This window comes from Pseudochaenichthys georgianus, chromosome 7 (genome assembly GCF_902827115.2).
Source record: "Pseudochaenichthys georgianus chromosome 7, fPseGeo1.2, whole genome shotgun sequence".
Taxonomy (NCBI): domain Eukaryota; kingdom Metazoa; phylum Chordata; class Actinopteri; order Perciformes; family Channichthyidae; genus Pseudochaenichthys; species Pseudochaenichthys georgianus.
In genome coordinates, this window is record NC_047509.1 from 44,041,644 (window position 1) to 44,066,896 (window position 25,253).

General features: G+C 44.9%; 1 protein-coding gene across 1 annotated transcript in view; it reads right to left on the reverse strand.

Annotated features, from left to right (window-relative positions):
• Window positions 1-12,651: 12,651 nt before the first annotated feature.
• plcg2 (phospholipase C, gamma 2) overlaps window positions 12,652-25,253 on the reverse strand; it is a 63,625-nt gene continuing 51,023 nt past the window's right edge. The window contains 7 exon segments of the mRNA XM_034088158.2: window positions 12,652-13,395; window positions 14,502-14,659; window positions 14,847-14,935; window positions 15,185-15,352; window positions 15,439-15,547; window positions 15,995-16,134; window positions 22,106-22,309. Of these exon segments, the coding sequence (XP_033944049.1) occupies window positions 13,353-13,395; window positions 14,502-14,659; window positions 14,847-14,935; window positions 15,185-15,352; window positions 15,439-15,547; window positions 15,995-16,134; window positions 22,106-22,309 (911 nt within the window). The 3' untranslated portion in view covers window positions 12,652-13,352.

Genomic DNA, 25,253 nt, shown 5'->3' on the forward strand with positions numbered 1-25,253 from the left:
CCGTTCCCCTAGCTCAGGAGAGGTGTGCTCCGGATGACATAACCTGAGTTTTTTCGCGGGTGCAGACGGTCAGGAGTGACCCGATCTGGCCACGCTTCCCGGCCATCAGGAGGTTCCAGGAGGGGGCAGCGGCGAACCCGAGGACCCTGAAGGCTCCGGTGGCCACATTTGTTCCCCTCACCAAGGTGGAGGGGTTCACAGATGCTGGTTTCCCAACCACCTCTTCTCTGGAGCCGAGTCTGATGGCGTTTTTTGGGTATCAAGAACTCAAACACAACATCTTGGTGTCATTCTGAACAGCTCTCTCATCTGCACCCCACATAAAAAACATCACCCGGACTGCATTCTCTAGACTGTCTTATAACCTTTCCTGAGAGTATATTATGAATTGTAAGGTGTCCTTGGGTGCTTTGAAAGGCGCCCCTAAATAGAATGAATTATTATTATTATTATTATCTGAAACGATGTAATAACTTTTAAAACTTGTTCCAGTCACTTGCCCTATGCATTCAGCAGCAGCAGGCCATTCACTTTGATTTGATCCCGTTATAAATGTCATCATTTCAACAATAAATAAATGCTACATAAACGTTATCTTGCACATTTTATCTAACCATCTCCGTTTCTAACTTTCAATATATTTTGAAAGAGATCTCTCTCTCTCATCTGCGTGCGGGGGCGGGGCCTCACAGACATGCTGCATCCCTCTCTCGCTCACAGACACGCTGCAGCGCTGTGCAGTGTGCACACAGTTCTGCCGGTAATGAATATTACATTTTGTGAGGAAACTTTTCCACCAATAATTCCAATAAGTATTCCAAAATGTATTCACTTCAGGTTTACGAAAGTAACTGTAATCAGATTGCTCGTTTTTCAAATGTAGCGCCAGCTGAATACACTTGATTTTTGTACTCGCCTTAGCTTATTTTGTTATGAGATGTGAATCACTGTTCAATTTAGTTGATGTAATAATAGTTTGGTTTCTTTTACATTAAAAACAAGTTACAATTTTCAAAAGGTCTTGTGTTTTTTTCGGGGGGAGGCCCTTTTTCCAGTTTAGAGCAATAGCCCCTCCAAATGTCTGTGCACGTCCCTGCTCCGGACTGTCCACCAGCAGATTAAAAACACCCACCTCTCCGCCTCTTCCAAGGGACGAGGGAACCGTGCGGCAGAGTTTCCGTTAACTTTTTTTTTCTTTCTGACAGCTCAGCAGCAGGAGAGGTGGGGAGAGGGAGACGTGGGGAGAGGGAGGCGGGGCTATTTCATCGTTATCAGAAAATGATGAGACAAGAGAGAGATAAAGGAAGGAGGACACAGTATATGCCCCGGAGGTACAGTAGGCATTAGTGTCCGTGCGGAACAATACCCCCAACCTGTAGTTCCATGATTGAATTATGTACCAGTGGTTAAATAGGTGGTCACCATACAAGCCCCCCCAGAATTGAAACATGGCAAAAAAATATATCCCCACGTCCGTGGAGGAAGCACCACAAGGGCCGAGGAGGGTGGGGCCGCAGGTGAGGACCGGGCCATGGAACGGGCCACGAAAGGGGGCCGCAGGAGAGGGCAGGGGCCCTAACGAGGGCGAGGGCATCCACACCGGGGGCGGGCCGTCGTAAGGGGGCCGCACTAGGTGTTGCGGAGAACCCAGCAGGAAAGAGGGCAACCCGGCCGCAGGCAGACGCACAACGGTGGCGGGCATGAAGTCCTCGGCAGGCGTCGAGGTATCCCCGGAAGAGAGGAGCAGTCCCCCTGGGAGGAAGGAGCGCAACCCGGCCGCAGGCAGGCGTGCAACGGCGGCGGGCACGAAGTCCTCGGCAGGTGTCGAGGTATCTCCGGGAAGCAGGAGAGCAACCCGGCCGCAGGCAGACGTGCCGCGGCGGCGGGCATGAAGTCCTCAGCAGGTGCTGAGGCATCACCGGGAAGCAGGAGAGGCCAGACAGGGTCCCGGAGCGCGCCACCCATGGGCCGATGGAGCATGGGCGACGTCCGGAACTGTCGAGGCGAGAGGGGGTCCAGGAGTGCGCCACCCAGGCGTCGATGAACGTGAGTGGCGTCTGGATATCCCCGGAAGGCAGGAGAGGCCAGACAGGGTCCCGGAGCGCGCCACCCATGGGCCGATGGAGCATGGGCGACGTCCGGAACTGTTGAGGCGAGACGGAGTCCAGGAGTGCACCACCCAGGCGTCGATGATACCGTGAGTGGCGTCTGGAACCGCCGTCGAGGCGGTGAAAAAAATGAGAGTGTCCACATGAGGTCAACCAGCTGGTCGAACCTCCTCTCCGGCACCGGAAAAAAAATTGTTAACAGTCAGATGTCAACACGTCGTTAGTTGCTAGCTGTTAGCTGCCGCTGTTAGCCGTCAGTCATCGTTGTTATCCGTTAGCTGCTAGCCGTCGTTAGCCGTTAGCTGTCGTTGCTAGCCGTTAGCTGCCGCTGCTAGTTGTCGTTAGCTGTTAGCCGTTGTTAGCTGTTAGCTGTCGTTGTTAGCTGTCGGTAGCTACTAGTTGTCGTTAGCTGTTAGCCGTTGTTAGCTGTTAGCTGTCGTTGTTAGCCGTCGGTAGCTGCTAGCCGTTAGCTGTAGTGGTTAGCTGTTAGCTGGTGTCGACGGCCGCTAGCCGGAAGCCGTTAGTCGATGTCGTCAGCCCCAGAGCCTCTGCTAGGCGGCGTGCCCCCACCAGGGAAGGTGCCGCTGCGCGCAGTGGCCAGCACCTCAGGGGTAAATTGCCGGGCGGCCAGGAAGAACCGGTCAGCTTCTTCGGCTAAAGCACAGGGCTCAACACGAGCCGTGTTAGCTAGCGCAGCCTGGACACGCAGCCGCATATCCCGAAGAAACAGTTCCATGAAGTAGAAGTCGGGGTCTTCCGTACCTAGCAGGTCGTGCATCGTCTCCTTGTAGTCGGAAGTCTTGCTGTCTTCCAGTGCCGAGACGATGGGGGAATGGCGAGCAACGTCCTCAGCCATTCCGTGAGGGGCGCACCGAGCCTCAGTCCGTGTGCACGTGGCAGCCACGGACGTCTCCAAAATTCTCCGGCAGTTTGCGAAAAACGGCCTCTCTAGCCATGTTCGGTCCAATCTCGGAAACTTCTCGAGACTTGTCAGGGTCACCAGTGTAGTGCCGAGAGATATGGAGTCAGAGGCGGTGCATCGAAGGTGCAAAAGGGAACTTTAATGAGGAGCAGAAAAGGACATGTTGCTGGCTTGCAGTCCGAATAGACAAGAGAGAGATAAAGGAAGGAGGACACAGTATATGCCCCGGAGGTACAGTAGGCATTAGTGTCCGTGCGGAACAATACCCCCAACCTGTAGTTCCATGATTGAATTATGTACCAGTGGTTAAATAGGTGGTCACCACAATAGCCTACTAATGCAAACATTGAATCTGGACTGGAAATTATTCTGATTAGGCCTAGCCTACATTGCAAATAAGCAGACAGCGCTGCTTTTTTCACACACACACACACACACACACACACACACACACACACACACACACACACACACACACACACACACACACACACACACACACACACACACACACACACACACACACACACACACACACACACACACACACACACACACACACACACACACCTTGCGTTTTGAAGACTGATACATCAGATATGGATGAACAAACTTTGCAGCCCAGTATCCTCTCATTAGCATTATTAGCATTAGCATTAGCTAATGCTAATAATGCTAATGCGAGGATAATAAAATGGCGGCTTCACAACACTTTTTGGGAGTTTTACGGGGCCTGGTTTGCAATCCGCCCAGCCAATCAGACATAGGAACCTTTTTCTCTCACGAAAGTCCCTGCTCTCTAGCAGGGACGGAAAAGGGGGTGAAAAGGTTCTCATGAACTCATTTTAGTTCCGGCTCTTTTTGGTGTGAACGCAACATTTCGGAACTATATCGGAACTAAATTGGGAAAAGTACTGCGGTGTGAACGCGCCTATTGAAGTACTGCTGCAATGCACGCCTAATGACTGCACGCCCAATGAGGGCACGAGATACATTTGTGCGTGCACGAGATGGAAGGCTGACAGACAGGGCGGCAATCCAATCTGATTGGGTGTACTTTTTACAGTAGGCTACTACGGCTTCCACAGATGAAATTTTTGTATGGATTTTTTGTCAAAGCACTTAAGATATTCATTGCTATCGGGATATTAAGAGCATTCCATGGAATATAACAAAAAGTGTATCTCGAGCCGGTTTCTGAAACGTACCTACCCCACCTTTAATAATAATAAAAAAAATAAAAAAAATAATTTTAATTATTTTAAATAACACCGAATATTTCTCAGGGTGGGCCAATGAGTAAACTGGGTGGGCTACGCCACTGGGTGATACTGGTAGAGCGATCCACCACCGAGGCAGAGGAAATCAGCAAGGCGGCCAGCACGGCGCTCATTCTGTGCGCGTCCGCAGGCGTCTACGGAGACGGCCAGAAAAGTGCTACTGGACGCTCCTATCTGCCCGGACGGGCTGTTCGGACCCCAGTTCCACGCCATGGTGGAGTCCATGAAGACGGCCGCGGAACAGGCGGACGGCATTCGCCAGCATGTACAGCTGGCTCCAGCCTGCTGAGCGCCCACAGCGGCACCAACGCCCGCAGCAGCTGCGGCGTCCACGCCGGCCACAGGAGGCCACAAGCGGAGAGACGCCCACAGCAACCGCTTCGGCGTCAGACTCGCCCTTCGGCGGCTGTAGGGGCTCCGTCCCACGTCTCCGCTCCCCCGCCACCCCAGAGACAGGGTCTCCCGGCGGCGAGTCAAAGGGGAGTGAGGCTCCCCGCTCCTGGTCTGCTCCGCGAGAGCCTCCGAGGAAGCAGAGCTGGTAATTAAGCCGGCTGCCACTAATCTGTTGATTAAGTAGACAGCAGGGCTCCCTGCAGAAGCCTGCTGGTTTTAACCTGTCGGTTAATAACCTGCAGAGCTCGCGGCATTCCTCTGTCCGAGATACGCCTCCTACACACGGTCATGATAACCCATGAGCGCCGTTATAACGCCTCATGTGGACAGCACTGCACACACCTCCACTCATCCCCTGAGCGTGTACACGCCTCATGATGACAGCCGGAGTGAAACGCAGCGTGTGGAGGCTTCCTCGCAGCCCTTTCGCCTCACGGGCAGCGGCGGCGAGGGCAATGGCGTGGCTCGTCACCATGACGACCATTACAGCACATCACAGAGAAGCCAAAACGGGGGAATGAGCAGTATTCCAGGCTGAGTGCCCCCAGCGGCAGCGCCCGCAGCGCCACACCTTGGGTTGCCTCACGGGCAGCGGCGGCAGGGGCTCTGGCGTGGCTCGTCACCATGATGACCAAAAACACATCTCGAGCACGTGCGCCCGCTCTCAGAGTTTTCTCAGAGTTTTCTCAGAGTGGCAGCGCGTGTGTCTGATGGACAGATGGATGAGCAGGCTGATCAGCAGAGGATACGCCCTGCAGTTCTCCCCCCCCCCACAGTTCAATGGGATACAGGAAACACTCTGTCCTCCCAGAAGCTATGTCTTGCGCTCCAATCCGAGCCGCTGGAACTCCTGTTGAAAGAGGATATTTCCAGGGTTCCTCAAAGGGAGGAAAATGAGGGGTTTTCACTTCCGTTATTTTTCTAATCCCGAAAAAGACTGGGGCAATGAGACATCCTCGATCTGTCAGTATTCCACATGCTGACGATCAAACAGGTGCTGGAATGTGTTCACCAGGACGACTGGTTCACTTCCACCTGAAGGATGCATACTTCCACCTGAAGGATGCATACTTCCACGTACCCATCATCCCGAAACACAGGAAATTCCTGCGTTTTCCATTTCAGGGAATATCAGACCAGACAATCGTCTGCCGTTCAGATATTTCCTGGCTCCTCCCATTTTTGTATAGAGAAAGCTGGAGCCATTACACAGAGGAGGGATGAGAGTGTGGTTTTCTCTGGACGACCTGCTATTTGCTGGCTCGCTCCAGGGAGGAAGTCGCTCTACAGACGGTACATCTCGTATCGCATCTGTCAAAGCTTGGGTTTCATAATAAATTGGAAGAAGAGCTGTCCTCTTCCCTCTCAGACAATCGTTTATCTGGGAGTGGAATTAAACTCAGCCAGCAGAGCGCGGCTCTCGTGGCAGCGAGTGGAGGAACTGACGGCTCTCCTCCGGCGTGTCACAACCCACACGGGCAGCGGCGATGGCGTGGCGTGGCTCGTCACCATGACGACCATTACGGCACATCACAGAGAAGCCTCTCCCCCCAGCAGTTCCATGGGATACAAGAAACACTCCTGTCATCCCAGGAACAGTGTCTTGCGCGGTTTTTACCCCCGCTATTTTTCTAAATCTCGGAAAAGAACGGGGGAGTCGCCCCGTTGCTGTACAATCAAATATGTGTTGATTTGCACAGACAACAGGCCACGGCTATGGAAGCAGCCTACCTCAATCGCCAGGGAGGAGTACGATCTGCGCAGCGTCTGAACGCAGCCAGGCGGCTGCTGTTCTGGGCGCGCACACACGTTGCTCTCATCAGAGCAATGTATATTCCCGGCGAATTGACCCGAGGGGCTCGCAGAGCGCAGCAGCCGTTATGCGAGGAGTATGGAGACTCAGACCAGTGTCACGCACACTGGCGCCTCAGTGGGATTTGGCTTTGGTGTTAAGTGCACTAAAGCAAAGCCCCATTTCAACCTTTAGACCAGGTTCCCCTTAAACTGCGTTCAGCCAAAGTAGTACTGCTTGTGGCTCTATCAGAGAAAAGGGTGAGTGATTGTCTGCTCTCTCTGTGGCTCCGTCATGCCTCCGGATCCAAGGAGATGCAGTTCAGCTGTTTTACGCCCTAACCCGGCTTTTATGCCAAAGGTCATCACACGCTCTTTAGAGTCGAGAGTGATCACCTTGGATGGCTTCTTTCCGCCTCCTCACAGGTCGGAGGAAGAAGCCGCGTCTCATCTCCTCTGTCCTGTGCGCGCTGTCCTGCTATGTGGCGCGCACGGCTGCCTTGCGCCATTCTCAGCGCCTGTTTGTGCACTATAGAGAGCGCTCGATCGGGCAGCCTCTGTCTGCACAACGGCTGTCACACTGGCTGTGTGAGGCTGTGTCGCAGGCATATGTCTCCTCTGGGGTGGATCCCCCGGAGAAGACATCCACTTGGGTGGATCCACCAGAGGAATGTCCTCCTCCACGGCTTTGCACGGAGGAATGTCAGTGGAAGATATTTGCACAGCTGCATCTTGGTCTTCCCCCTGTTCATTTACTCAATTGTATTTGAGGGATGTCTCCCATTCCTCTCTGACACACCCTGTACGGAGTGTCTGGTCAGAGTGAGTGACGTCAGGGATCCAGCTGGGCGCTCTCCTGCCTGTCTGCACGCAGAGAGCTGCTGTTCCCCCTCTTTTTATCACTGGGCAAAGTATGACCTTCGTCTCTACTTTTTCACAGCGGCCGGTATGTATTGTTCCCAGCCTTCGTCCACTCATGGAACATATTCATGTTTTGCTATGTTCCAGGGACGGGGAGGTGCCATTACGCATGGCGCAACAGGCAGGGGGTGTTATTGAGCAGGTGTGTCTGTGCTTCTAGTGCCGGGCGGACCCAGTGGGGCGCAGACTACATCATGCTTCGCCCTTAACCCAATAGCGATAGCCTTAGAGGGCGAAGCCATATACGAAATAGAACTGAAGTTACCTACTGTAACCCAGCTTCTATGAGTAATGGTGCAGCCCTCTAAGTGCTGGGCCCCACTGGCTCCACGAATAGCTGAAGAAAAGTTATTTTGTATGGAAGCAGATTGCCGGGCCTCCTTCCTATTTATACCGGAAGGAGGCCCGAGGGTGGGGCCCACCTTGCGGGTGGGCGTGGACTACACGTGTTTCAGTGCTGCGCAGGGGGATTACCCAATAGCGAAAGCCTTAGAGGGCTTCGCCAATACTCATAGAAGCTGGAGTTACAGTAGGTAACTTTAGTTCTTCTAAATGACTGTCTTTGGTTTTCTAAGTGTTATTCGATCCATATGACCATAGCGATATGTGCATAAACAACAAAAACACTTGGGGTATAATGTTCGAACAATGTTATCACCAAACATTTTAAGAATGTTTTTAGAGAACATTATCCTACCTTTCAGAAGTACATTCTAGGAACCAAAATAAAACGTCTCGATGAAACCATTCCTAGAACAATGAATGGTAACATTCTCAGAATGTTTTTAGAACCAACAATGTCTAGCTGGGAACTCAGACATGCCGACGCAAACGTGCAATATCATGAATTACGTGCTTGTTTTTGTTTTTTTAAAGGAAAATGTGGTGACATCAGATTTTTTTAAACATCCTTTTCAAACAAATGCAACAAGTTTGTTTTTTTAAATCGCACTACAAATAAATCTGACGTTGACAATGACCGTGTTAATATTTCGCATCACAGGAACGTTTTATAAAAAAAGAATAACCTCCTGAAAACATTATCCAAATGTTGCTTTCAAAATGTTCTTCTTTGGTTATTATGTAACATTGAGGGAACGTTTTATAAAGAACATCGTTAATGTGTTAGCCAACAATGTCCAAAACACATCCTTAGAATGTTGGAGGCAAAACGTTCCACCTTTGTTAACATATCACATTAAAGGAACATTTTATAAAACACTTTCTGTCATCTCAGGACTCAATAACATCCTGAAAACATTTTCAGAATGTTGCTTGGAGAATGTTCTTCATTTGTTATCATGTAACATTGAGGGAACGTTTTATAAAGAACATCTTTAATGTGTTACCCAACAACGTCCAAAACACATCCTTACAATGTTGCAGGAAAAATGTTCCACCTTTGTTAACATGTCACATTAAAGGAACGTTTTATAAAAACACTTTCTGTCATCTCAGGCCTTAATAACATCCTCAAAACATCCTCTGAATGTTGCAGTTAAGACGTTATCTCTTAGTTAACCTTAAACCTTATAGGAACATTATTTGAAAAAATAAACATCCTAAAAAGGTTCTTTGAACATCAGATTAAAACGTTTCTTTAAAACCTTATTAGAACCTGTAGGTAATGTTAGCCAACGTTGTGAGAACGTTCCCCGCTAGCTGGGAAGGTGTTTGACTATGTGAATGTATGTGTGTACGTACAGTACATATGTGTATATGTATATATGTCAGCAGATTAATAACAATAATAATTAATAATAATGATAATTATTGCAGATTATAGAATATATAAAACATTTAGGGACAAGGGGGTGAGATTAAATAAATTATAATACTTCTCACTCCTTTTCGAACACTAGATGTGGGACTGTTTATGTTGCTAATGCTGTTGTTGTTGTTGTAAATGTCATTTTTTTGTTTTGATTTCTCTTACATGACTATGCACTGCAACATTTGTTTTGTAATTATTTATTTTACTGGTTCGAAATAAATGTATCAATCAATCAATCAATCAATCAATCAATCAATCAGAGCAACAGAGGAGGGATCCCTCTCCCAGGACGGACAGACGTGCAATAGATGCCGTGTGTAAATTGAAAAGATAATACATTTGCAACATAGGTAGTCCAAATGTTTGGAAATGCATGTGTGTATAATAGGAAGATGAATCCACGAGGATATCCATCCAGGACCTATGATCCAGGACCACAGCCACGACTCAAGATCCAGCGCTCGCGATCCAGGACACAGGACCGCAGGATCATCCATGACTCCGGATCCCAGCGTATATAGACACCAAAAAGAAAGACATTTGGGGAAGCTGGGTTAATCGGAACATGAGTGTACACGGGTATAGACAGAGAGAAGGAAGAAGTAAGATGTCCCCCGACAAACTAAGCCTATATCAGCAAAACTAGGGGCTGAATCTAATCAGCCCTAACTATAAGCTTTATCAAAAAGGAAGGTCTTAAGCGCACTCTTAAAAACGGATAGGGTGTCTGCCGCCCGAACACAAACTGGAAGCTGATTCCACAAATGTGGAGCTTGATAAGAAAAGGCTCTGGCTCCCATTGTACTTTTAAAGATTCTAGGAACAACCAACAACCCTGCATTCTTGGAACGCAATGCCCTAGTAGGACAGTAGGGTATAATGAGTTCTTTAAGGTAAGATGGCGCCTGCCCATTAAGGGCTTTGTAGGCGAGAAGAAGAATTTTAAATTCTATCCTGTGTTCTATAGGGAGCCAGTGTAAGGCAGCCAGAACAGGAGTAATGTGGTCCCTTTTCCTAACTCTGGTTAGTACACGAGCCGCAGCATTTTGAATCAGCTGAAGCGACTTGATTGACTTCTTGGTACTCCCTGATAATAAAGAGTTACAATAATCCAGCCTAGAAGTAACAAATGCATGGACTAGTTTCTCTGCATCGTTTTGAGGCAAGATATGCCTGATTTTTGCAATGTTACGTAGATGGAAGTAGGCGGTCCTTGAAATTGATTTTATGTGGGCGTTAAAGGATAAATCCTGATCAAATATAACACCAAGATTCCTTACAGTCTCACTGGAGGCCAAATTAATGCCATCCATAGTTAGTATGTCTTTAGATAATTTGTTTCGTAGATTCTTCGGGCCAAGTACAATAACTTCAGTTTTGGTCGTGTTTAACATCAAAAAGTTTAAGGTCATCCACGTTTTTAAGTCCTTAAGGCAGTCTTGAATTTTTATTTAGATGATTAATTTCATCAGGCTTGATTGATAAATATAGTTGAGTATCATCCGCATAACAATGAAAGTTTACAGAATGATTCCTTATAATATTGCCTAACGGAAGCATATATAATGTGAACAAAATAGGTCCGAGCACTGAGCCCTGTGGCACTCCATGGCTAACTTTGGTTTGCGTGGAAGATTCATCGTTAACACGTACAAACTGAGAGCGTTCAGATAGATAGGACCTAAACCAGCCTAAAGCAGTTCCCTGTATGCCAACTAAGTGCTCTAGTCTTTGCAATAGGATATCATGGTCGATAGTATCAAATGCAGCACTAAGATCGAGCAAAACAATCAATCAATCAATCAATCAATCAATCAATCATTTCCACGCATCCCACCAATGGAATTCAATACCACACCCGGTAAGAGAGTCCTCGTCCTACTGCACATTCAAGCACAGTGTTAAAAAGTCACTCGTTAATAATCAACAGTGTCAGCACTGATGTGTGGGTGTAGGTGTTAGTATGAGTGCGTATTGTGAATGTTTTGTTTATTATGATGACTACTCTTATCTGTATTCAGTGATGTTGTCTATTTATTTATTTTTTGGTATAACAATGTTGTGGTATTTTAATTCTTGCTTGTAGGATGCCTATCACCATCTGGCAAAGGGACTATCGATGAAAACTAGCCTTTTGGCGAATTCGAGTACTTTTACATGTTTTTAATATGTTGATTAATGTACACTGTCCCTTGTTTTAAATAAATCAAGTCTAAAGTTATAAGTAAATCACAGCAGTATTGAGCTGCATTTGTTGTATCTGTTTATGCTAATTGTTTCTTTCCTCAGCATTGCAACACATTGTGGTATCAATGCACCGAGGATATCAGCACACACTATTTGATTGACTTTGACATGGGTGAATACAACCTGATAAATATATTCTCCGCATTTCAGGGCATTGTTGGATTAACATTGGTGTGTGCATGAATACTATGATTGAAAAACAAGTTCAAGAACACCCTAGTTCACTTTCAGGAACATTGAGAGATAAGGCCAATCAAGAAAGTGTTGTAATTGTTTTTAGAAGGTCTTGTAAGATTGACGACTGTTCCGAAGTGAAGTGCTACTGAGGTGTCCCTGAGCAAGGCACCGTTCCCTGCACTGCTCCCCGGGGGCTGTGCATTATGGAGCCCACTGCTCCTAACACTAGGATGGGACTAATGCGGAAGTGTACATTTACCCTCTGTTGAACTATTAAGGGTATAGAAGATCAAATAAAAATAAATAAAGATAAATAAAGAGAGCAAACTGACTCAAGGGGTGACATATTTTAAACACATATCCATACCTATCTATTATTAATAAACATAAATTAAGTATATGCACACACACACACACACACACACACACACACACACACACACACACACACACACACACACACACACACACACACACACACACACACACACACACACACACACACACACACACACACACACACACACACACACACACACACACACACACAAATAATGTACTACTGTTAAAAGAAGAAGCTTGAGGACACATCCTCACAGGGTTGGACGAGTCTGTTTGCTTTTATCACACCCAGATCTTGCTTTTCTAAAATGTTAGGTTTAAACAAATTCATGTCAAATGCATTGCATAACTGTGTTGGACACTCTAAGACCGTCTGTGGCACTTGAATCGTTCTCTACTTGGAAAAGAAGGCTTCCAAACACAGCGCAGGTGGGCGAAGCCTTCTGTGGGGCTTCAGCTCAGGACCATGACCTCTTTGCTCATGGGCACTAAAACGGCCCCGACAGCTCCTCAACAAGTTGAGAATCAAAACATATCCTAGAAAAATCCTACTGTTATATATTTGGCCAAAGTATATCTAAGTACCAAGACTTAAGAACATTCAAAAGGAACATCTTATATAGTCGCATTAAAGTGAATTCAAACAATCCAACACAGCTCTCGGCAAAGAAATAAAGATAAAACATAGAAATAGGGTCAAGTTCACCAAGCATACTTTATTGAATCAATTCATAAGAAATGATCAGAGGACTTACGGAAAAACAATGGACATCATGTAGCTTCAAATTAAATACATGACATGTTCTCATGAAATCAACTGTTCAGAAAGGCAGCACAATAACACACACACACTGTCACACTGGTGAGAGGACACAGCAAGGACACACAGCCGCCATGTGACCGCACGCTCCATTTAGTCCTGTTACACTCATCACCATTTGAAATGTAAAGGATTGATTCACCAGCAGCTCCCGGAAGGGTCCGCAGCCTGTACGGCAGCTCACTATTCAGAAACATTCCTCTTGGAATACAATAAATATAATCTGAGTCTCCGTGATGCAGTTTGATTTCAGACGGATGGCAGAACACACACTGTAGCCCCCCCTCTCCCAACACACACACCTTATCGATTATAAAGGGGTCACACAATCACCGTCCTTCCACCTGTCTCACCCAGGTCTACGTTTAATGTTGCCTACATTTACCAGACGTATTTTAGAGAAGTTACCCCCAAAGAATTACACATTAAGACCACCACATATTTAATAGAAAAACCATTTTGCATAAAAAAGTCAAAAATGAAACCTTGTCCCCATTTAAAGATGCTCACATGCACAGGTCAATATTCCTTGAGTAAGCAAACAGGAGTGAAGTGATATAGTCGGCATGGAGACGGTTCACGAGTAGAACTTACTGTTGTTTATCTTTTTCTCTTTTGTCCTGAAATGCACAGAGAAAAGGATGTATTACATGCAGTGTGTATATATATACTTCATATTACTTTCAACCAGCCTAATACAGTTACGTGAAGTCTCTTGACTTATCACATTTAAGTCAACGTTTCAGTTGTTCAGTGGCAATAACTCCACTACATTTATTTGACAGCTTTTAGTTGCTATTTTATTTTTATGTTTAGATTATTAGCTTACACAAAATATAAATCATTATTAAATACACTTTGAGATATCCAGCAGCAGTATATCAAGTTATTCAAATGAGCTCTACATGTAGCAGTTGTGATAAAAACACATGAATAACAGTAACTCAATATATATATATGATTCTGAAATGGGCCATTACGCACAAGAAGTACTTTTACTTTTGGTTCTTGAAGTATTGATGATGCTGATACTTTGGTACTTTTACTTAAGTAAGATTTTGAATGCAGGATTTCTACTTGTAACAAAGAACTTTTGAAATGTAGTATTGCTACATTTACTTAAGTAACACATCTGAGTACTTCTTCCACCTCTGATCACATGTCATGTCATTTAACAAGCCATGTGTCCCAACCAAGCCCCCAGGAAGTGCGCCAGACTCTGAGGAAAGTATTCGTTGTGACCGTCGTCTGAACGGCGGTACTACACTTCCGTATCAGTCGCTGGGCCCGGAAACACTTTGTCCCATTGACTTACATTGGGAAAGAGACGTCTGTAACTCGTTGGATACTTGTTTTAAACTAAATAAACTACCCAGTATGAACACTTGTATAGCCCTTATTAAAAACATTCCGTCCTCAAGTTGTAAAATGTGCTAACAACGTTATTCTGAGAGTTATTTCCCTCTAACCCACGGGACCGCGCCGCCCGGCACGTTCATGTGACGTGTTCAGCACTACATGAGTTTTACCTTTACCCATGGATGCACAATAACAACGGATTATATGAATACTTTCGTGACGTTTCACTCTCTCAAAAGTTGGCCCATTTTGTCTTCATGCTCCAATGAGCAACTCTCATAGGAATGAACGAGGCCCCGCCTCCCACGCTGTATCCAGTTCTTATTATACATCCCTGGTCCCAACCCCCCCAATAATATGAGCTCACCTTTGAGTGCTACCCTCTCTGGCCAGGAGGGTGTGTTGGTGAGGGAGGGCGGCGCGCTGGAGGTTAGTGTGTGTTTCGTACAGGAAGGGCTCGCCCCCCACCTCCGCCTGCCTCTTCTTCAGCTGGCTGGAGGACGAGTACAACTCCTCCTCCGCTTTCTGGAGGACAGGGCATGTGAGTACATCAACTGCTGTGTGTGTGTGTGTGTGTGTGTGTGTGTGTGTGTGTGTGTGTGTGTGTGTGTGTGTGTGTGTGTGTGTGTGTGTGTGTGTGTGTGTGTGGTGTGTGTGTGTGTGTGTGTGTGTGTGTGTGTGTGTGTGTGTGTGTGTGTGTGTGTGTGCTCACCCCTGCTTGTTGTACATTGATGTAGACCAGCAGAGAGGCTAACTCCAAGTTTTCGCTGTAGCCGTTCTTCAGAGGGACGGAGCGGTACCCTGGAGAAACACACACTAATCAGATCTGACGGTACATCACTGGTGTAGAGCTCGACTGTCTGCCGGCCGTGTCACGGAGGAGGATGTCTTCACCCACATCATTGACCATGGCAACAGGCATCATGTATGATAAGTGTGGAAGGCTTATCTTTGACATGTTTTGTATCGGTATATGTCCCTCTGCGAGGGTGAGTGACAGAAACACAGATCATAGTTAGATGATGAGAACTGAAGCTGCTGTGCTCCCACCTGAGCGGATGCCTTTCACAGGAAATGTAGCCTGAGCCACGAAGTTGGGGTCTGAGAACATGTCCTCCTCGTTGACCACGAAGCGCAGGAAGGTGAGTTCAGGCTCGAACACCGTGAACACCGCTGAGTCAGCCGGGGACTTCCACACCGGGTTCAGACCGTTATCACCTGCAGAGGACAGGAGGACTGATCACACATCAGCTCATCTCAGTTCTTCCTCGCCCCTTGTTCTGTCCCCCCCCGCCTTTACTTACGGTAGACGAGGGTCTTGAACTTCTCGTCTGTGTGGCCACACAGCTCGATCTCCACGAAGGGACTGACGATGCTGCGTCCCGGCTTGGGAAGGTGTCTGGCAGCGATCACCTGCACACACACCGCCGTCAGAACTGCTCTCAGGACTGAGATATTATACTTCAGTCAAAGAAGCAATACTTAGTTGTGTAAGACCTGCATTCTAAATCTTACTATAGTAAATGTACAGAAGTATTGGCATCTAAATATATATAAGTACTAATAGTCTAACTTAAGTGCTAATAGTCTAACTTAAGTGCGATACTTGAGTAAATGTACTTTGTTACATTTCAACAACTGTTCAGGACTAACATGCCTAATGTCAGAATGCTGCTCGTCACCCAGGTTTGATTTTATTACAAATTAAGTTTATCAGCCCCTCTAATATCGTTGACACCGTTTTTCACTGGCCCTGCCTCATGGTGTATTTTGTGGGCAAGTTTATTTATATTGCCCATTTCACCAAAAGGCAAATCAAAGTGCCTCGAGACAGTTTTAAATATTGAGAGTGTTACGTACCCTAACAGCGATTTCGTACTTGACCTTCTTCTTCTCCTGGTTGGGGTCGTAGCTATCATAGCGCATGAACTCCGGCTGCAGCACGTACCCCGTCTGTCCGTTCATACTGAAGAGGGCGCTGTTCAGCTGAGTGTATTTATCTGGACACACACACACACACACACACACACACACACACACACACACACACACACACACACACACACACACACACACACACACACACACACACACACACACACACACACACACACACACACACACACACACATCATATGAACCACTGCTCGACCCCCGCTAAATAAAATGTTTTTAGATAGATCGATAGATACTTTATTCATCCAAAATTGGGAAATGATGTTACAGCAGCAGTGTGTTCAGGCATTACAATATTTAAAATGAAAAGGTGGAAAATAAGTATAAAATAAAAGAAATAAAAACAATAAACAGAAAGTATATAAATGTATCTACAGTAGAATGGACATGAACCTCAAATAATACTCAATATAAAATGTTCAAGATACGTTAGATATATAATGGCCACTATAACGTCATTGTGAAAGAACCATGGAGAATTGTAACAAACATGTATTCACATTTATTGCCAATTTCTTTTGTACATTTGGAAGGAAACCTGGATTGCTGCGGTGTTCCCTTTTTCAACAAATATATTCTGTCATGTGACTCTAGGAAAAAGGTGAAGGTCACACTGTCATTGCTGACTGGGACACATGAACAGCACACATCTTTATTGTTAGAGGTTACACCTGTGCTTGTAGTCAAAGTGTCTCAAATCAAACTACTAATGTAAAGTACAGGTACCTCAACATTTGACTTAAGTGCGATACTTGAGTAAATGTACTTTGTTACATTTCAACAACTGTTCAGTACTAACATGCCTAATGTCAGAATGCTGCTAGTCACCCAGGTTTGATTTTAGTGTATGGGTTTATCAGCAGATTAGTTTGTAAAAGGCTTCCAACATCCAGCCATTCGGTGCTCCTGCATTAACCTGAGCCCTGACCTGAGGCCACTGTATGGAGAGGCATACAGGTATAGTGCTTAACATCTGATTATGGCTGCATTCCATTTAGCTGCGTCAGTTCCAGGGTCCAGGGTTGCAGTCGAATTGTCAGTTTTGCTAAGAAAGTTGCCTTACTTAGGCAAATGACCTAGAACAGTGCTTCTCAAAGTGTGGTCCGTGATCGCCCTCTAGTGGCCCTCGAGTATATTGGTAACATTTCACATTTGAAATAAATAAATACATTTAAGTTTTCCGCACTCTCGCAGGAATATCTCCACAATGGAGCGCGCTAAAGTTTCACTTTCGATTGCATGATATAGCCCAGCACAACACCTTCATCAAACATGTTGCCACTTGTTTGTACCATTTTCAGGTGATTTGTAATCTGTTCTAGAAAAACGATGCGATTTTGGATATTTGTGGAGTTAGGTGGTCCGCGAGTGTTTTTTTATTGGTTAAAGGTGGGGTAGGTAAGTTTGAGAAACCGGCTCGAGATACACTTTTTGTTATATTCCATGGAATGCTCTTAACATCCCGATAGCAATGAATATCTGAAGTGCTTTGACAAAAAATCCATAAAAAAACGTCATCTGTAGAAGCCGTAATACTGTAAAAAGTACAACCAATCCGTTTACCTGCCTGTCAGCCTTCCATCGGGGCACAAACTTATCTCGTGCCCTCATTGGTCATGTGCGCGTTCGTGTGTGTTGGAGGAGGGGCTCTATGAGGAAGTGGCAGATTTTCTCCGGTTGTGTATTTTCAAATTCTAGCGATCTCGAGCCGGTTTCTCAAACTTACCTACCCCACCTTTAAGTGGTCCTTGGTATGAAAAAGTTTGAGAAACACTGACCTAGAAGTACCTGGAGTAACTGACAGCCTGTGCAACAGCATTCACACTATAGTTCTTCAAATCTTTATTAACTTCAGCATACTTTCAGCTGCAGAAACCATTCAAATATCAAAAATATTCAGCCTTTTTAGCACATGATGGGAACCTTTCAACTTTTTAAAAATATGTTATACTTTTTGAAATATTCAGCTCTTTTTTTAACATGTAACTCAATGGGAGGAACCTTCAAAAAGAAAAGATGGACTTTATTAATCCTCGTGGGGAAATTGTTTCTCTGCATTTGACCCATCCTAGTGAATGATATGGGCTCACACAGGTGTTATGAGTAGGTGCTCAGCACAGAAACAAACACTGACAAACACACCAGACTGTCTCAGCCTATTCTTTTCTGTCTGATGGAGACTTCATACTGACTTCAACAGGTTACACATATTTTATACATTATTGGTGACGTATGGTTTTAGTCGAAAAGTTTGCAGTTCAAATATTCTTCTGCTTTCCCAAGCCTTTTTACTTTATTTTCTCATCTTAATACAAATTCATTCACTACTACTTACATCTGATATTTAACTCCTTCAGCCTATTTTCAGCTACAGAACCCATTCAACTATTACATTATTCAGCTATCTCAGGACATCAAGGCTATACATGTTGTTGTTTATACTTTTTTAAACATTTTCTTTTAAATATTAAGCTTCTTCACTATTTTTCCTACTCTTCCAGTTTAACATTTCACTTTCAAGTTGCAATGCATTTGAGCTGTAACAATTTTGATTCAAATAATTTCACTGTTCTGCATTTCTCTGCTAAGTTCAGCAACACACTTACTTGGTCTCTGTAGCTAAAAGCAGCTACAAAGACCATTTAACTAATAACATTTTCAGCTAAATTCAGCCACAAATGTTCACAGTTTACAGCATTCGCACGCATTTTCTGCAGGAAATGCATTTTGCAGCATATGATTGTTCATATCTTTTACACTTTGAGATATTTAACTTAGTTTGGAGCTTGGTATAGAGGCCTTCTTCAGATTTGACTACTTTATTAAAAATGAGTTGTAACTGCGTTACCGAGAATTGTAACGGGTTGTATATTACCCAAATGTCATTAGTAATGCGTTACATTACTTTGTTACAGCAAAAAGTAATACATTACTGTAACTCCGTTACTTTTGTAACGTGTTACACCCAACACTGATGATGTCACAGCTAGAGTGGGGGACAGCTTGAAATTCGCCCAAACCCTACACTACTGAGCAGCGTTTCCGCCAGGGGGATGTCTTGTCGCCAAAAATATTAATAATTTGAGAGAAGATCGAGAGTTTTTATCGCTTGAAATGACGAAAAGGAAAAAGGACAAGGACATCCCTCTGTTGGAGGAGTCTGGTGGGATTCTTTTCGGAGTATCGAAGATCGTTTCCCCGACATCGGCGGTGTCTGCTACAGGACAACACGGAACGTGCGCGATTTGGACGCGATGAGCCGTGCTAGTGGAGCACGCGCGTGAGCTGCGAGCACCAGGGCCTCGCAGCGGCGAAACTGAGGCTCCGTGGTAAACTGTGGTATCATGAAGAGCCGCTTGGGAGCCGAAAGAGCCGGAGCTTTAAGAGAGCCGAGCCAAATGATCCGGCTCACTAACTTAAAAAGACAGTATCTATAAGGGTCAAGTCAAAATTCCCGCTCTCGGGGTGGACACCCTCTCATCCTCTCTGGCGGAAACACTGCTCCTGAGACATAATTATTCATGAAAAACGTAGGAAAACCTCTCCTAGGTTGAAAAATTAAAAATAATTAAGCAAAATAATTAAACAAAATGCCTCTTGAGGGCATGAAGTGACAAAAACTTTCAACATGTCTCCATTAAGGCCCATTGTGAATTCAGCCTGATCTTTCCTCACAGCAGCAGCCTTTAGTTAATCTGCCAAAAAGGACACATTATTGACCCGAAAGTACACGAAAAACAGACTCAGATGCTTGTCAGGGTCCTGAGACGCTTCACACGTTGAAACTTCACCGATATCTGCTACGGTTCTTCAACAAAACGTTCACATGTAAGAGGTTTATCTCTCATTCAGATCAATGGAAAGGCTCTCCTCTCACTGATTAATGCACATCACCATGGAAACCTTTGATCTCTGGGCTCAAGCAAAGGTAACGATAACATCGTTACCTCAAACACAAACACCTGTGTGATGATGTCATAACTCCAACTGACATGCTCAGAATGCCACTAGCTCTACGTCAAATCTGAACAGCTCTACTCTAAGATAATTAATCTTGTGTCTGTGCGCCTACGACTCCCCAGGTCAATGAGAGTACACGCATTGCTTCCTTACAGTGCAGACGCTTTTCTGCTTGCTCTTGCCTCTGCTTACTTTTTTATGCTGATTTTCCTATTTTTGTTTTCTTAAAACTTTAGTTATTCTTCGTAAATAGATGGAGGGTTTCAGCCATATTTCAACATTTGTACGACGACCTCAGTCTTACAGTAGCGTGGTCTAGCAACAGCTAAAGCCTGGTACTGCATGCTATTTAGCTTAAGCTAGTTGGCAGCAAAATGCCTCCTTCTCTCCAGATGACTTCCACAAACTTCTACAGAAGATGGCTGTGTTGGAAATGAAAATGCAACGGTTGGAAGTTAACGTGGAAGTGAATGGACTATGTCGTGGGAATGACACCACTTTACCAGTGTTGCAAAAGAATGGAAAAGGGCATGCTAACTCACAGCTAGTTAGCAGCTACAAGGATTCCAAGGAACAGGAGGGCTGTGTCCTGGGTAATAAATCTGTATGTTTATTTTCTCATTCGTTAGGTAAGATTTTTGTGTTTAAAGGTTTGTTTGTTTGTTTGTTTGTTTGTTTGTTTGTTTGTTTTATGGTTTAGTTACTCCTGTTTGGTAATAATTTGTTGGTAATTAAATTTACCAAACGGCATTCTCTGACTCAGTGTCCGTGTTCTTAGGAGTGGGAAGAGTGGGGAGAGTGCACATTTTGTGTTGCGCCTAAGTTCCCCTAGACCTGGGCGTAACACTGCACATTGGAACAGATGATGTTGTGAAACAAGAGTCAGAAGTGTTGAAAAAAGACTTTGAATGTCTGTTGGAAACTGTCAGCTCTCTCAATGCAGAGGTGTTCATCAGTGGGCCTCTACCGCCAGTCAGAAGAGGAGTGGAGAGATTCAGCAGACTGTTTGCACTGAACACCTGGCTTTCAACTGCCTGTACCGACCATTCTGTCCATTTTATTGACAATTTTAACTTTTTCTGGGACCGCAGACATCTTTTTAAGGCAGATGGAGTTTTGCCTGAACAAGTCAGGAGTAAAATAGTTTATCTCCAACATATTCAACTGCCTGCGTCATCAATCTGTTCCCTCTGCCAAGGACAAGCGGCAAGAGGAATCAAAACAGGAGAAAGACACAACACATCGCTCAGAAAGCCCTGAAGATCTATCACTGCACCCGCCTGAGGAATGTTCTGATTATGGGAGACCTATGACACACACGGAGGAGTCTCCACCGCCCTTCACCCCCCCTATCAACGCCTTTGAGGATACTCTTCCTTCACCCCCCAGCTCTCTCTACTCTCCGCTCACCCTTTCACCCTCGCCCACCCTCCTGGAGTTCGATGACCACATGAAGGCAATACACAGGGTTGGCAGCATGTCCTTTACCCCCGCCCCTGCAACAACGTCAACCACCTCCCCCCCTTCAAGAAAGCATCTGCTGTCTCCGAAGCCTGATAGGGATGTGTGTGTACAAAACGCTGCAAACTGATATCTGCTGGGTCCAGGCTCAAGGGCGTATGGCAATCTCAACTCTTTCCAGGACATGCCGGGGCCCTGCCTGCCAGTAGCTTTGCCGATATCTGTGATGATAGGTAATAGATTAAGAGCGGTGAATCAGCTTAGAAACAGGAAGCGCTCAAACATTTGTGTGAGTTTATATATATATATATAATGATATATACATTTTTTAAGCTTGTCTATTAAAAAAATGTATTGGTTGCTTTTGTGAACTTATAGATAGACAATAAAGTAAATGTTAAAAGTCTATTGCTATTTTTACCTTTTCTCAAATTATGTGTGTTTGTTCTGAAAATGTTTCGAAATGACATTTAATGTTTGCTTGTTTCTCACAATATTGTTGGCAGTAAAAGCTAAGTAATCCATACACGCAGAATTAAACTCTATTTCATGTGTGACTTTCCTTTTAGGGAACCCCACCAAGAGAGAGAGTACCTGCAGTCTGGATGTTGAGCGCCACCATGTGGCAGCCCCCGGCCCACAGGGGGTAGGGGTCGTAGTTGGAGGACTCCACCCTCTGGCCCTTTGGGTAGATGCGGCTCAGGGCCTTGCGGTTGTACTGCAGGAAGTCGTTGCCGCGGCTCTTCCCCGGCATCTTGTTCTCCACAAAGGAGCGGATCTCTTTGTAGCTGTAACTGTCTGTAGGAAGAAGAATGGAGCTGGTCACGCTTTCACTGCAGAGACGCATTCAGAGCATGATTCAATTGTTGCTTTTAATATTCTCTTTTATTGTAAATGATTGTCTCCTTACTGAATTTTAAAATACTTGTATTGTTTTTCTAAATCTCTTAATGGTCTTGGGCCTAGCTATTTATCAGATTTGCTTTGGCCCTATGAGCCCTCTGGAACCCTGAGGTCTTCTGGTGCCTTTTATTCCTACCCAAAGTGAAAACTAAGACCCATGGTTGTAATGTTCTTATTGGTTATAAATAAGACATCTTCTTGTATCTTTAGACTAGCTTTACTAGCCAACTTTATTAGCCAACATGCAGTCACATCACATCTTGTTCTGCTAACATCTATGTCCATAGATGTTATACTGCCGCCTAGTGGTAACATATATGCATTGTAACTAAAGCATAAACACCTATCATTACAATGGTGAGGAGTCTTTTTATTATCACGCCCCCCAGCCCCCCACAGGACCTGATCGGGCTCATACATGAGAGCAAACTCAAGACCCACCTTTTACATTTGGCTTTTGACAACATTTTATTTGATTAAATGTTATATTTTTGTATTATATTTGATTATTGTTGGTTTATTTATTTATATTATTCCTATTTTATTCAGTCCTGCGTTGGTATGACTTATTCTTTTAACTTCTTAATCAAAGAGATGTGTTACTCTGGTTATAACATCAGAAGGGGGAGATTGTTTTTATTTTTTGTAAATTGTCTATGTCTTTAGTTTGTGAAGCACTTTGTGAAAGAAAAGGACTCTATCATTGAAGTTTGATTTGATCATACATTCTCTGATGTAACACCTACACATTATTGCAAAACCCAATTCACAAAGTTAAAAAACATTCTGAATGTTTCCTCATTTCATTGAAAGCTTCGAACAGATACAACTATACTAATGCTGCGGTTGTATCAACGGACTTGTTCAAATATCTAGTACATATTATCGAACAACAACTCCAGAATGGAAGAGTCACTCGGTAAAGATCGCTCTGAAGGTGCAGGTTAGGTAGGATAACTCTGTGGGTTTCCAAATTAAGATTTGTGTAACACAGGAAGCTGTCTTCTTCAGAGCTTTCTGTGTGGTCACATCCTGTTTGCTGAAGAACGTTGAGTTGTGGTCAAAGAACAGTAGAGTTTCATCCTCAGTGAATATGGTGACGGGGGCTCATGTCCACGCACAGTTCTGCAACTTCACTACGTTTTTATTTTAAATAGCTGTGTTCTTGTTCTCTTTTCTTCTTCTTCAAACTGAAGCACGGATGGCTTATGATAGAAATACACACATCAATATTGAAGAAGGAAGCGTCATGGCGATTGGTTAAAATGCAGAAGACTTTGTAAATGTCAAGCTATAAAGAAACCACATCACAGTAGCATGGCTGCGCATCACCACCGCTAAGCTAAAGACGGCTAATGTTTAGATGACATTTAGTCATTTGTTAGCAACCACTGTCAATCACCAGTGACTTATTTAGACCTTTTTTCAGGCATCGAACCAAAAAAGAATCAAAAAGAAAATTGACTTCTAGACAAGGGAACCAGAAGTGCTAGAATGCTAACTTATTCCAGGTTCTAGGACTCATCCCTGCACCACTCTTTTGGCATATACTGTCTTGCCAAGATTCACAATGTATAGCCCTGGGCAAACAGGTTGTTTAACAAACAGATGCAGAGATGTGTCTTATTGTCCTCCCTTATGCTTCCTGTCATTGCTTTAAGGAATCCTACCGCCCACAAGTTGTATAGGCCAATATTAAGAATATTCTATTATATGCCAACAAAAGGCACTCAAACTATGATTGGGCTATCGCGATTTCGATTTAAAATCGATTAATCGTTCAGCCCTAACACACACACACACACACACACACACACACACACACACACACACACACACACACACACACACACACACACACACACACACACACACACACACACACACACACACACACACACACACACACACACTCTGTATGAGAGAGGTTGCAGGTTGTTGTGTTTAATATTCATGAGAATATTTGTCATTGTTAAAACGATAATAAACATTTGCATACAGCATATTTGTCCACTTATAAAAGAGTATTAAAACTTGAAAAATATTCCTCTAAGGTGCATTTAGAACAGATAAAAAATGTGCGATTAATTTGCGATTAATCGCGATTAACTATGGACAATCATGCGATTAATCGCGATTAAATATTTTTAATCGACTGACAGCCCTAATTCTTATATATATAAGTTGTGAAGAGAACTGAAGAATACTTCCCTGTTTTCAGAGCATGCAGCCCAACGAGGTATGTTGTTGTGCTTGTATTACTTTTATGTTTATTACCTTGCTAGTCATCTCACATGCTGTGCATGTGAGATGACTAGCAACGAGAGTGTGGGCAGTAAATCCTGGAGCTTTTTCAGAATGTTGGATGTCATGGCACTGGGGAAGCAGTGTGTTGATGCATTCAAAAAACGAACATTCCTGGCTCTGGAATCGCCGATAATCAAGGTTGAGGGGGAGAAGAGCGGCCGTGGGAGTGTAGACGGGGCTCCGCCAGAACCGAACAGGTCACAATCAATATCCACAGCGTGAGCAGCTCTTACCGGCTGAGGCTGGGTGGTCACAGCCGGGTCTGCTGCGGCGAGGATGTGGGGTTTGTTCCTTGAAGAATGAGACCTTCAGAGCGTCTCCTGGTCCCGGCCTCCTTCAGTAACCCGCGTGCGAAAGGAGGACAAAGGCTTCGGCGCTGAAAGGGGTCCCCTGCTTTGTTTTCCTGGCTGGCGAATCCTCCGGGCCAGAGATGGAGGATGAGATGGAGGGGAGACGGCAACACGAAAAGGAGATGCTTCCAGGTGTGGCGAGACCACAGCGGCATCCGACGGATGAGTAGGAGTGTAACAGA